At 45.5% G+C, this 14222-nt stretch overlaps 1 protein-coding gene across 2 annotated transcripts; it reads right to left on the bottom strand.

Annotated features, from left to right (window-relative positions):
- Positions 1-203: 203 nt before the first annotated feature.
- AAAS (aladin WD repeat nucleoporin) lies at positions 204-14222 on the bottom strand. Of its 2 annotated transcripts, XM_068970322.1 has the most exons (16): positions 14052-14222; positions 13299-13426; positions 8140-8195; positions 7737-7828; positions 7503-7549; positions 7148-7246; positions 6688-6831; positions 2348-2468; positions 1914-2038; positions 1674-1734; positions 1429-1519; positions 1135-1228; positions 981-1048; positions 751-832; positions 564-648; positions 204-440 (listed from the first exon to the last, which is right to left on the bottom strand). In XM_068970322.1, the coding sequence occupies exons 1-16, from the start codon at positions 14172-14174 to the stop codon at positions 213-215; spliced, it is 1644 nt and encodes a 547-aa protein (XP_068826423.1). In that variant the 5' UTR covers positions 14175-14222; the 3' UTR covers positions 204-212. The 2 variants fall into 2 exon arrangements, with proteins under 2 accessions (XP_068826423.1, XP_068826424.1); XM_068970323.1 differs by lacking the exon at positions 7148-7246.

Here is a 14222-nt window from a genome sequence, read left to right as displayed (position 1 = left end):
TAGGTATTTTCTCAGTTTTGCTTTCAAATCATTTGAAAACTATCCAGTTCTTAAGGGTAAATAATGAACCGATTCACAAGGAGTGACTAAAAAGTGAAAGAGCCAAGATCTAAACCCGAAGTCCATGCCTTTTTTTTCTGTGTATCCCAGTGCAACTCACTGGAAAAGACAGAGTCTCATAATTAAGTGGAAAACAAGAAAGGACACTCTTATTACTGAAAGTGGGAGTGAGGGGAGTGGGGCCGAGCAGGGGGTGGTCCTGGGAGAGGGTCCCAAGGGGCAGAGGTTGGGGATGTCTCAGTAAACAGGGGTAGATCGTGAATAGCGCCTCCACCCCCAGCAGGGGGCTCCTGGGCTCGGCCAAGCACCGGGCTAAAGCGTGGAAACTGGGCGTTGACGAAGTACAGAGGGATGTGGGTGATCCGGCCTGTGGACCAGCACTGCAGATAGAGGGGAGCAAAGTCAGCCTGGGCCCAGAGAAGGGCTATTTACGGCAGAGCCACCCAGCAGCCGTGGCCCTCAGCTCCTCCCCACTCCTGCAGCCCAGCAGCTGGCCTACTCACCACGCTGAGCAGAGCTCCTTTGTTGAAGGAAGGATGGAAAGTGATGAGCTGGGCCTGGGCTCCTAGCTCCCCCTGGATAATGCCACTAGACGAAGAAGAGAAGGGGAGCAGGCAGCTGGAGGCAGCAGGCAGGTATAGCGGGATGTGGGTTTGGTATGGGAGGGCGAGTGAGGAACCCAGCACTTACCAAGGAAGTAGCTCAAACACGGGGCTGTTTCGAGTGCGAAAAAGGAGGATGACTGGTTTCCCGTTCTGGACCCGAGGATTGCCTGTAAGAGATGGACGAGGGACAGGAAGGAACTCTGGAGGCTGAATCCCAGGGCAGGGGCACAGCAGAACTGCTGCCAGGACATGGATACACTTGATTAATGGGAAGATGGCACAGCCTCCGCAGAAGCCTTCCTCTCCACCTCTTACCTTTCATGAGCACAGCCAGCCGCTCCCCGCTTGGGTCCCAGACCATGGAGTGGGCCTCTCCCCCAAGTCTACGAGTCAGAACAGCAGGTTGAGGGGCTCTGCGTGGTCCCTCCCGGCTTTGTCTCACCGCTCCTTCCTCACCCACCCAGCTTACCTCTCCTCGCCATGTGGCGTCTGTATGGTGGTCTCAGACAGATCTGCCACTATTGTAGCAGACTTGGCGCCTCCAACATACCCCTTTCCCTCACCTGTGGATCAGAGCAGGCGCTCTCAAGTATAGGAAAAGGGCCCCTCTCCCCCGTCTCCTCTCCATCACAGGCATCAACGCCTCTCAAGCCTTCCAAGCTTCACTTCCCTTTTTCCTTCAAAGCAGCATATTCCAGATGGCGCTTTCCTCCCTCCAACTACCCCAGCTATTGTGCATCCAAAAGTGTTGCCCCTGACTCACCACACCGTTCTGGGAATGACAAGGAGTAAATAAGCGGTTCCCCCAACACTGTGAACAGCAGGCGGTTTCCACTAGGGCTCCAGCAGCCAGTCTGGGGTCAGGGAGCAAAGGGCAGGAAAAGGGTGGGCTATGGGAATACAGGAAGGACGCACAGGCGCAAGAGAAGTAGAGGAGGTGGGGGGGACACGCCTGGGGAAGTAGAGCCAACCTCCTCCCCAGCTCCTGCAGCGCATACTCCCTCCTACCTGGCATCGCCCCGAGAGGGTAGGCCACCGCTCACAAGTCCACATCTGGGCCTCCCAGACTCTGTGCCAGAGAAACAGGCCACAGCTTAGTTCCAGGTGTCACAGCTCAGACCTCCCTGCCTGTCAGTCCCAGGTTCAGGGGAATGGGGATGGGGACAGAAGGCTGTGCAGCTGAAGTTCCAGAAGCCTAGTGCCTTTCTCCACGTCCTTCCTGCCCACTCCCGCTCTCCCCACACTCACCGAAAGACAGCTGAAGGAGTGGTAGCCAAGACTTTGCTGCCATCTGGGGACCAGAGCAGGTTCGTAACCCCACCTCCCCGAAACCAGGGAAGGGGAACACAGGTCTCTGTTGAGACATCCCATACCTGGGAGAGAGGCGGGGAGAGTGAGACAGGGAGACAGTATCCCCAACACCCCACAGACCCCCTTCCCTGAGGTACAAAGAACCAGAGAGGGGAGGAAGTGGGAAAGGGTTGAAACAGGAGGAAACAGTGAGCAGAATTTTACACGTGAGGAGCAGGGCTGGTGCTGCACCTTGGATAAGTTTAAGACTGAATGGATAACTGTTCCTCACCTCCCCCAGCGTACTTCCCACCACCAGGCAAAGGCAGCTCTTCCCTCAAGTCTGAGGGGTGTGGCTGAAGTGACCCCAAGAGGCGTGGGGACCAACTTACCAGGATGGCAGCATCCACAGGGGAAGCTGAGAGCAGCCGCCCCCCACTAGGGGCCCAAGCCAAGCTGGTAACGGGTGTGTGCCCAGGGTGAGAGAGCACCTGGGCACAGCCAGAAGAGGGTCTGCAGAAGGGAAACGGTGTCGGGTCAGAAGACAAGAAGAAAGCCTTGTGACTATTCCCTTGCCTCCGCCTGCTAAAACTGCCCAATCCCTGTGGCCCCTCTGAATGCAGGAATAAGAATAATGGAAGTTAAAGGAAATCAAGAAGGAAGCAAGGGCAGTCACTACCAGGAGGCCCAGAAAGGGTGAAAGGGGGTAAACCTGAGACAAGAACTTTATTATTCCCGTTACTTATTTATTGGCTGTGCTGGATCCTTGTGGCTATGTGGGTGTTTTCTCTAGCTGCATCAGAGGAGCTTCTTGGTGCGCAGCATGGGCTTTAGGGCATGTGGGCCAGTAGTTGTGGTTTCTGGGCTCTAGAGCACAGGCTCAATAGTTGTGGCTCCCAAGCTTAGCTGCTCTGAAGAATGTGGGAATCTTCCTGGATCAGGTATTGAACCTGTGTCTGCTGCACTGGCAGGCAGATTTTTTACCACTGAGCCATCAGGGAGGTCCGAAAGAGATAAGAACTTGTGACAAGTAAAGCTCGGTGGCGCTGGGCTGGGGAGATGCATGCTCTGCTCTGGGTGAGAACCCTCTCTCCACAGGACCATCCTGCCTGGAGGCCAGGATAACCCATGACATCACCTCACAGCTCCCATCTCTTATCTTTCTAGTTATCTGCCACTCCTCAGAGTTCATCCTGTGCTCCCAAACCTCTCTCTCTGTTTCCTTGTCACAGTTACCTTCCCTCCTTGGTGCTCTGCCTCGTTTTCTGCTCATCAAAGATGGCACGTGTGGCAACCTCCGACTAGGCTGGGAACAAACTGAGGCCACCAGCTGTGTCAGTCAGCTCTGAATCTCCAGAGCGACATACTTGGCCCAAAAAGCGCAGGCTACTGTCTGAATTAATGCCACTCTGTCCCTTTTCCTCCCAACTATACACCCACCTTTAGCTCTAATGAGGTCACCAGTCTACAGTTACTCTCTTAATTTTATAATACATCAGTTTACAGAGATCCACCTCATTCTTTTTGATGGCCTCACTGTATTCCACTGATTAGATGAACTATAATATATTCAGTCGTGCTTCCACAGACATTTCAGTTGTTGGTGATTTTTTAATTACAAATAGTACTGCAAAAGTATTCTTTATATCTTTATGTACTCATGTCATTATTTGTGTAGAATACAGTATTAAAATGGCATTGTGGAATTGCACCTTTCCAAAGATAAATATGCCAACAAATTTTTTCCAATAAATTATTTTCTGAAAAGTTTGTGGGGCTTCCCTGGTGACCCAGTGGTTAAGAATCTGCTTCACAACGCAGGGGACACCAGTTCAATCCCTGGTCCAGAAAGATTCCACAGGCCAGTGCACCATAACCACTGAGCCAGAGCTCTAGACCCCGGGAGCCGAAACTACTGAGCCCAGGCGCCACAACTACTGAAGCCTGTGTTCCCCAATCAGAGAAGCCACTGCAATAAGAAGCTCGCACACTGCAACTAGAGAATAGCCCCTACTCACTGCAGCTAGAGAAAGCCCACACAGCAACAAAGACCAAGTGCAGCCAAAATAAATAAAATAATTTTAAAAAAGTTTGTACCACACTATGCCATTTTTCCTACTCTTGCTAATAATGGATGTTATCAAACATTTCAATTTTAATAATACTGTCATTCTGAGTGGGCAAAAAAAAATCTTATGTATTTTTCTAGTCCTTTTAATTATGTATTTTTACACTTAGTTTTTTTTATCAGCTTGGAATTTATTTGTATATAAAATATGAAGCAAGGCCGAACTTTATCATTTTCTAAATGGACAGCCAATTTTGTCAAAACCATTACAAAAAAAAGAAATCTGAACTTGTCTATTGCAATGCAAGCCAAATTCATCATGTAATAAATTTCCATAAATTCCTAGATCTGTTCCTGAATGTTGTTCTGATACACTGATCTGTTTGACTTATCTTATGACAATATCTTTGTATTACTGTGACTTCATGAAACATTTCAATACCTAGAGGCAAGTCTCCTCTCAATATGCTTCCTTTGCAAACATTCGTGGCTATCCTTCCATATCTATGCTTTCATAAAAACTCTAAATAGCATTTTGTCAAGTTCACAAAATTCAGTAGAATGCTAATCGGACATCTTTATGATTAAATTTTCCTATCCAGGAATATAGCATGTCCCGCCATTAATTAAGCTTTTGTTTTAATATTCTTGTCTAATATTGACTTCCCACCAGGCTCAGACGGTAAAGCGTCCGCCTACAATGTTGGAGACCCGGGTTCAGTTCCTGGGTCAGGAAGATCTCCTGGAGAACGAAATGGCAATCCACTCCAGTATTCTTGCCTGGAAAATCCCATGGACAGAGGAGCCTGGTAGGCTACAGTCCATGAGGTTGCAAAGAATTGGACATGATTGAGCGACTTCACTTTCTTCCTTTAATATTCTTCAACCACTTTCTTCAGATGTCTAACATTAAATAAATTTAACAATTTATTCCTAGTAACCTATAGTAATTATTGGACCTGTTGTAATAGAACATATTTTTCATCACAATTTCTCAGCTGATTCTTACTAGTACAAGGAAAGCTATGACCTTTTCAGTTTCCTGGATCCAATTACAGTACTACTTACATTTCTTACCAGATTAAACAGGTTTCTTTTAGTTGAATCTCTTGTTTTATCTAGGTGTAAAATCATATCTCCAAATAAAAATTAATTTTATCTTTCTCAAGACTTATACCACATTCCTTTTTCTTGTCTTACTGCACTCACAAGAACATCGAAAACTACTGTTGATTAACATGGTGGCAATGATACTTCTTGTCTTTATCTTGACATTACTGGAAAAACTTTTAGTATCTCCTATTTCACCGTTTAATATGGCAGCCACTCATTTTGAGTATATACTCTTTATGTTTAGGTCATCTCTTTGTATTCCTATTTACTTTATGCATTCAGCAAGATGTCTGCTTATTCAAGGGCATTTATTAATACAAACATTTTTCTCCCTTAATTTGCCAATGTAATAAATCATTTTAATATATGTCCTAATGGTAAATAGTTTCTAATTTCTGGAAAATTCCACTAGGTTAAAATTTTTTTTTAATATATGCTTTTGGATTCTTTTTGATAGTCTTTTATTTAGGATTTTAAAATCAGTAATTGTCAGGTTTCAGTTTTAGGGTCACATTAACTTTATAAAAAACAAATCAGGATGGGACAGAAAGAGGACATTAATGGGAAAACTGGTGAAATGTAAACAAAGTCTACAGTTTAGTTAATAACAACGTTCAAATGTCAGTTCTTAGTTTTGACAGATATAACATGGTAATGTCAGATATTAACAATGGGGGAAATGCTGTGAAGGTATAGCCAAACCCTCTGTCCTATCTTTGCAGCTTTTCCAAAAATCTAAAACTTTGTCCATATAAAGTTTATTAAAAGGAAGAAACAAATCAGAAGGCTTTCCAAATTTTTCTATGATCTGGGTTAGTTCCAATAACATGGAGATTATCTTTTCTCTGACAATTAGACAAACTATCAGAAAATCATCTCAGTCTGGCATCTTTTTTAGTGGTACAACTCATCCACTTTGGTAACAGATATTTGGTAGAAAATCAAACATTTCCTTAGATTTTCAAATGTGCTGGTCTAAATGTATAAAATACTCTCTAATAATTCTATTTTCTTCCATATTCGTGGTTCTCTCTTTTCCCGTTCTGAAAATAGTATACTTTGATTTTCTCTTTTGCCTTAATAAAGTGAGCCAAAATCTTTATTCAAAATTTAAAGAACCAGTTTCTGGTTTTATATGTAGTTAGTTCTAGTTAGTTAGTTAGTTAGATTTAGTTAGATTCTTTTTCCGTTTTCACTAGTTAGATTTAGTTAGTTAGATTCTTTTTCCATTTTCACTGGTTTCAGCTCAAATCCCTATTAATTCCATATCTACATTAACTGCCTTTCTCCCTTCTGTTAAACTTGCATCTGGCAGTCCTCCCAAAGAGACTTTCTTTCCACTTCATGATCCACAGGTGCACACTCCCCACACTCCCAGAAGCCCCTATTCTGCCCCTTTCTCTAGATTACCGCTTGGTAGAACCTCCACCTTGGCCTTAGGTCTGCTCTCCCGTAGCCATGGGAAGTGCTGTGAGGATAAAGAACTTTTCCTCCCAGACCTCCTCACCACCCCATGGCCTCGGGCCAAGGTAAGAGACTGCTGGGACTCACCGGGTAGACAAGGACATGGGGTCCAGAGTCCAGATGAGAATGCAGCTCTGGCAGGCCACAGCCAAGACAGAGGCACTGAGGGGCTTCCAGGCCAGGGCTGCCACATTGCGCTGCAGCCGGTGCTTCAGGGAGGGGACTATAGTGCTGGGGTGAAATGGGAGGGGACAGAATCAATCAGGGACGCTAAGGTGCAGGGGACCTGAGTATAACTGAGGACAGACAACCAGAGAAGAAAGCAGGCCATCCAGCGCCTGGGGGTCTGGTGGGACAGGAGGATAAAGGCTGGGTTTGGAAAGAGGATGCATCCAGCTGTGGGGCCTCCCTGACCCCAGTTCTGAAAAGAGCCATCGAAGCGGGCTCAGGAACTGCAGGACTCCCCGGGCACCAGAGCTGGAGAAGGAAGAGGGGGCTGAGAGATGGAGACTAAAGTGTCAGAGCCCACCCAGCGTGCCACACACACCTGTTGGCATTATACACGCGGATTGAGTCATCCAGCAGAGCCACGGCAAACTTGTTGGTGTGGGGGTGCCATGCAAAGACCCGCAAGCAGCAGCTGGACCTGGGGCAGGAGTGAGAGTGAAGAGTCCGAACTACACCTCACCATACCTGGGCCCAGAGCTCAGGCTGCCTTCCACATGAGACCGTTTACCATTTTTTGCTGTTTCTTTCTTTACTGGGAGGTAGAAGGAACGAGAACATGCGGAACAGTCAGGGAAGGGGTGGGAGGAGTCTCTGCCTTGTTTTCCCTCTCCCCAAAAGAAGTTTCAAGGTTCAGGACTTCCTTTTAACACAAGCCCCAGAGCTGGTACACTCACCAATTTGTGACTTGAGCAAATTCAGCAATCAGATCTTCGCTCCTAAGCTGCAATAACAAAGCAGACAGAGGATGCCCTGGGACAAAGGGAGCTTATCCCCTCAAAGCTCCCACGGGGAGCTGGACCATTCCCACCCTCTGCCATCTTCCCATCACAGCCTGAACCTAAGGCACAGAAAATGGTAGGAGTAGAGGAGCAGCAACAGGGAGGGCCAGTGGCAGAAGCCAAACTTACAGACAGATGGGGAAACAGGGACCCGTGGAGGGAGGAGGCCCATCGACAGAGTGCCAGGGCCCAGCTGGATGCCGTCTTCACCCACTCAAACACTGTGGGGTTGAGGAAGCAGCCGTGATTAAATCGTTCACAGGGCTCTCACTGGGCACCCTCCTAGGTAAGGGCTGAGCAAGGGCAAGCACTCTCCGGGCCCTTCCACCCAACAAGTGATCTGGACACCCACTCTGCGGCATGAGGGGTAGGTAGAGGTGAGAGAAGATAGCACCAGTGGAGACAACTGGGCCAGAAATACAGGGCTGAAGGGAAAGGCGCTAGGCCAACAGGTATTGGGATGAATTACGGAGAATATGGAGGGGAGATGGCAACCACAAAACTAGAGAAGGCTGGAGGTAAACACACTTACCCTCCTCCTCTGAATGTGCAATTTCATTCAGTACCCCGAAAAGGCCTACATCACGCCTGAAGAGGAGAGGGAACTGTGAGTTAGATAGCTTTGATCCCTTCAATCTCCCCTTTAAGTTCCTCCATTCATTCATTCATTCATTCAAGAAACATGTACTCAGAATAAGATCAGGGACTTCCCTGGTGGCTCAGTGGCTAAGACTCCACACTCCCAATGCAGGGGGCCCAGGTTCCATCCCTGGTCAGGGAACTAGACCCCACATGTTGCAACTATAAGATCCTGCATGCTGCAACGAAGACCTGGTGCAGCCAAGTGAGTAATACATAAATAAATATTTAAAAAATAAATAAGAGCACTTCCATTTAATGAGTGGCAACTATATGTCAAACACTTTATACTGTCCTTTCATTCTACCCATTTCCTCAATGAGACAATTAAGGCTCAGAGGTCTGTCAGGGCTTTGTGTGCAGATCAAGTCAGGACTTGCCCGAAGACAATGAATGGAAAGCCACTGAAGGAGTTTCAGTTGAGAAATAAACTGATCACACAGGCATTTTAGAAAGATCAGTCTGGCTGCAGATTAGAGGGAGACAAGAATGGGAGAAAGAAATAGATTAAGAAGCTACTTCAGGAATCTAGAAGAAGCACCAAAGTGGCCTGAACCACTGGGGGTTGAGAAAAGAGGACAAGTTTGAGAGCTTGAGGAAGTAGAACAGACAGGACTGGAGGACTAATTCAACATTAGTAAGGTAAAGAGCAATATCAAGGGAAACACCTAGGTGATAATTATAGCATCCAACACTGATTACACTGTGCCAGGGCTGGGCTACAGCTTCACACGCAACATCTAACTTAGCTATTATCACAACCCTATACAACAGAGATTGTTATCATCTGCATTTTTAGATGAGAGAACAGGAAGTGTGAAAGGTTGATTATCAAAGGTGAACTAGGTAGGAAAAAGCAGAGTCAGGATTCAATCTGTCTGTCTGTCCCAAAGCCTACATTCAAGCCACTTATTCTTATATGACTAGGAAGGGCATTCCTTGAGAGGAAAAACACAAGGAAGACACTGGCATAGAGAGGAAAACAGATTGATTTTGAACGTGCTGAGTGTGTGAAGCCTGTAGAATATCCGACTGAGGGTGTTGAACAGACAAGTGAACACCAAGGTGTGGTGCAAGTCCAGTTCAGGACCAACATTTAAAAGATAGCAGAGGGCTTCCCTGCTGTCAAAGCGAAAACAACGCCCAGTTGTGGATGTGACTGGTGGTGGAAGTAAAGTCCAATGCTGTAAAGAACAATATTCCATAGGAACCTCGAATGTTAGGTCGATGAATCAGGGACGTGGAATTGGAAGTGGTCAAACAGGAGATGGCAGAAGTGAACATTGACATTTTAGGAATCAGTGAACTAAAATGGACTGGAAAGGGTGAATTTAATTCAGATGACCATTATATCTGCTACTGTGGGCAAGAATCCCTTAGAAGAAATGGAGTAGCCCTCATAGTCAACAAAAGAGTCCAAAATGCAGTACTTGGGTGCAATCTCAAACATGACAGAATGATCTCTGTTTGTTTCCAAGGCAAACCATTCAATATCACAGTAATCCAAGTCTATGCCCCAACCAGTAATACTGAAGAAGCTGAAGTTGAACAGTTCTATGAAGACCTACAAGACCTTTTAGAACTAGCACCCCAAAAAGATGTCTTTTTCATTATAGGGGACTGGAATGCAAAAGTAGGAAGTCAAATGATACCTGGAGTAACAGGCAAATTTGGCCTTGGAGTACAAAATGAAGCAGGGCAAAGGCTAATTAGAGTTTTGCCAAGAAAATGCACTGATCATAGCAAACACCCTCTTCCAACAACACAAGAGAAGACTCTACACATGTACATCACAAGATGGTCAATACTGAAATCAGACTGATTATATTCTTTGCAGCCAGATATGGAGAGGCTCTATACAGTCAGCAAAAACAAGACCAGGAGCTGACTGTGGCTCAGATCATGAACTCCTTATTGCAAAATTCAGACTTAAATTGAAGAAAGTCGGGGAAACCACTAGACTATTCAGGAATGACCTAAATCAAATCCCTTACAATTATACAGTGGAAGTGACAAACAGATTCAAGGGATTAGATCTGATAGACAGAGTGCCTGAAGAACTATGGATGGAGGTTTGTGACACTGCACAGGAGGCAGTGGTCAAGACCATCCCCCCAAAATAGAAATGCAAAAAGGCAAAACGGTTGTCTGAGGAGGTCTTACAAATAGCTGAGAAAAGAAGAGAAGCTAAAGGCAAAGGAGAAAAGGAAAGATATACCCATCTGAATGCAGAGTTCCAAAGAATAGCAAGGATATATAAGAAAGTCTTCCTCAGTGATCAATGCAAAGAAATAGAGGAAAACAACAGAATGGGAAAGACTAGAGATCTCTTCTTCAAGAAAATTAGAGATACCAAGGGAACATTTCATGCAAAGATGGGCTCGATAAAGGACAGAAATGGCATGGACCTAACAGAAGCAGATGATATTAAGAAGAGGTGGCAAGAATACACAGAACTATACAAAAAAGATCTTCATGACCCAAATAACCACGATGGTGTGTTACTCACCTAGAGCCAGACTTCCTGGAATTCGAAGTCAAGTGGGCCTTAGGAAGCATCACTACAAATAAAGCTAGTGGAGGTGATAAAATTCCAGCTAAGCTATTTCAAAATCATGTTTGGGAACACATGTAAGAATTAAAGATTTTAAAATTAAAAAAAAAATAAATAAATAAATAAATAAAATCTTGGAAAATAAAAAATAAAAAAAAATAAAAGATGATGCTGTGAAAGTGCTGCACTCAAAATGTCAGCAAATTTGGAAAACTCAGCAGTGGACACAGGACTGGAAAAGGTCAGTTTTCATTCCAATCCCAAAGAAAGGCAATGCCAAAGAATGCTCAAACTACCGCACAATTGCACCCATCTCACACGCTAGCAAAGTGATGCTCAAACTTCTCCAAGTCAGGCTTCAACAATACGTGGAACCATGAACTTCCAGATGTTCAAGCTGGTTTTAGAAAAGGCAGAGGAAACCAGAGATCAAATTGCCTATATCCACTGGATCATAGAAAAAGCAAGAGTTCCAGAAAAACATCTATTTCTGCTTTACTGACTATGCCAGACTGAAGCGACTTAGCAGCAAACCCTTTGACTGTGTGGATCATAACAAACTGTGGAAAACTCTTGAAGAGATGGGATTACCACACCACCTTACCTGCCTCCTGAGAAATGTGTATGCAGGTCAAGAAGCAGCAGTTAGAACCGGACATGGAACAACAGACTAGTTCCAAATTGGGAAAGGAGTACAATAAGGCTGTATATTGTTACCCTGTTTATTTAAGTTATATGCAGAATACATCATGTGAAATGCAGGGCTGGATGAAGCACAAGCTGGAATCAAGATTGCCAGGAAAAATATCAATAACCTCAGATATGCAGATGATACCACCCTTATGGCAGAAAGCGAAGAACTAAAGAGCCTCCTGATGAAAGTGAAAAAGGAGAGTGAAAAAGCTGGCTTAAAACTCAACGTTCAAAAAACTAAGATTAGGGCATCCAGTCCCATCACTTCATGGCAAATAGATGGGAAAACAATGGAAACAGTGGCTGACTTTATTTTGGGGGGCTCCAAAATCACTGCAGGTGGTGACTGCAGCCATGAAATTAAAAGACGCTTGCTCCTTGGAAGAAAAGCTATGACAAACTTAGAAAGCGTATTAAAAAGCAGGGACATTGCTTCCTCAGTGGTCTAGTGTTAAGAATCCACCTGCCAATGTGGGGTCACAGGTCTGACCCCCACACTGGGAAGATCCCACAGGCCGCAGAGCAACTAAGCCTGTGCACAACTACTGAAGTCTGAATACCTAGGGCCACTGCTCTGCAAAAAGAGAAACCACTGCAATGAGAAGCCCTAGCACCCCACAATGAAGAGTAATCCCTGCTTGCCACAACTAGAGATAGCCCCCGCACAGCAGCTGAAGACTCAGTGCAGCAAAAATAAAATAAATAAACAGAACTTTAAAAAAAAAAAAAAAAAAACAGCTATTCATATAAAAGACAGCAGGAAGCAACTTCCCTGGTGATCCAGTGGCTAAGACCCCATACTCCCAATGCAGGAGGCCGGAGTTCAGTCCCTGGTCAGGAAACTAGATCCTGCAGTGCAACTAAAAGATCTCAAATGCCACAATGAAGATGTAAGATCCTGCACAAGAACCCAGAGCAGCCAAATAAATATTAAAAAAAAAAAAAAAACCACGACAGCAAGAAGAGAAGCAGCAGCTCGATAGAGGCAGAAATCAAGAAAGAATCCAGGACTGAATGGGTTTTCAGACCACAACCTGATGTTTAGCTTCACTCAAGGAGACATGCAAATGAAACTGTTATGCAAAATCAAATATCAAAGTTTGATAAGACCAGTGTCAGAAAACAGGCACTCTCATACACTTTTTTGGCTTTGTTTCATGTTTAGGTTTTTTTTGGAACACAGTTTCTCACTGCTGGTGGGTCTATAAATATGTACAACTTGGAGGACTGTATGGCAACAGCTTATGAAATTACAAATGAACATACCCTTTGAACCCCTACATACAATGATAAGGATAATACTAATAATGGCTAACTCTTGAAGGGATTAACATGTGGTTTACTCATTTAATCATCGCTAGAACCTTGTAAGACAGGTTTCATTTTATAGATGAAGAAATTGAGGGACAGAATGATTAAGTAACTTGCTCAAGGTCACACAGCTAAAAAGCGGCACAGCCAGGAACTGAATCCACATACAAAATGCATGACCCATGTATGAGATTATTCACTGCAACCTTATACCTATCCTTTCTGAGCTCCAGGTAAAGGCTCAGAAAGTGATAATGACATGAGGGATCAAGTTCACATAATTAAACCAGAAAGAAAAGCAAGTCATTGGCGATGAAACGGAACTACCGTTGCACAGCCTTGAGTTCCACAGAAAGGACTGATAATTTGATGTGTTGAATGACAGACAGCTCTGAGCTAGAGAGAGCCAGGAAGCCCAGGGCAGAGAGGTGGTGACCCCACTGCGTCCAGGATCTGCAGACCAGTGGCCCAGGAGACCCTTTGCCAAGTCTCACCAAATGTTGATGCATCTCTTCCACACTTGCTCCCGGTGGTGGATGAAGGCAGTTCTTGTGCCATGGTCCAGCCTTCCAGGGGTCTTCAAGGGCTCCTTAGTCAGGTTTAGGACAGGAAGATTGATCCACTATAGCCAAAAATGAGAGGTATGACAGTGAGTGACTTCTCCTTCCCAGATCTCTACTGAACCCCCCCGTTTCCCATTTCCACAAAAGAAACACTTGTGGAACTGGGGAAACAAGTCTTATCTCCCTTATCGGTAAAACCAGAATAATATTTCATAGGGATGCTGTGATTATTAAATCACATTATTAAAACATTTGTGGAGAACACCTGACTCAGAGCCTCTTTCTTCCACGCAAACGCTTAATAAACGTCCATTTCTCTTCCTTTTCCTTGCCAGGAAAACCTCGGGGGAAAAAACTCCCCAGGTTGGGCCTTCCCAGTTGTCCCAGATACTGTCTCCAACTTTTCAGAAGTCCTCCTGCACAGTCACGGCCCCTAGATTCGCCCCTACTCTCTCCATCCCCGCTAGGCCCGCCCCACAGCTCCTCAGCATCCCTCATCCTCCAATCCCAGCTCTAGAATACATTCCATCTCTTCTCTTCTTCTCCACCCTGGGAGAGGTTGTTTCCAATCCTCCAGTCTGGGGACCTCGACGCGCCCCCCACCCCCCACGCTGCCTCTGCTCCCACATACCCTCCGACACCGCCCCCCATGCCTAAAGGTCCCTCCCTCCTCGCCCCGACCACCTGGCCCCGGAAGTCGGGAGGCGGACTCTCACAGCTACTGCCTGTCACCAGTTCGTTATTATGCTCGTATAGGGTGATTTGTCCCCTAGGCGGTGGAGGAGGGAACAACCCCAGGGAGCACATCTTGCCGGTCCCGAGGACGTCCGGAATCAGAAAACTCCCAGATCCCCG

The sequence above is a fragment of the Capricornis sumatraensis genome, chromosome 4 (assembly GCF_032405125.1).
Source record: "Capricornis sumatraensis isolate serow.1 chromosome 4, serow.2, whole genome shotgun sequence".
Taxonomy (NCBI): Eukaryota; Metazoa; Chordata; class Mammalia; order Artiodactyla; family Bovidae; genus Capricornis; species Capricornis sumatraensis.
This window is presented reverse-complemented; position numbering and strand designations above follow the sequence as displayed.

Excerpts from the sequence above, each read along its gene's own strand:
- AAAS (XM_068970322.1), bottom strand. The coding sequence starts at position 14,174 with ATGTGCTCCCTGGGGTTGTTCCCTCCTCCACCGCCTAGGGGACAAATC. Across the intron at positions 7,550-7,736 it reads CCCTGTTTCCCCATCTGTCT|CTTAGGAGCGAAGATCTGAT; the intron begins GTAAGTTTGGCT and ends TTGTTATTGCAG. Across the intron at positions 1,735-1,913 it reads ACTCCTTCAGCTGTCTTTCG|AGTCTGGGAGGCCCAGATGT; the intron begins GTGAGTGTGGGG and ends TCTCTGGCACAG.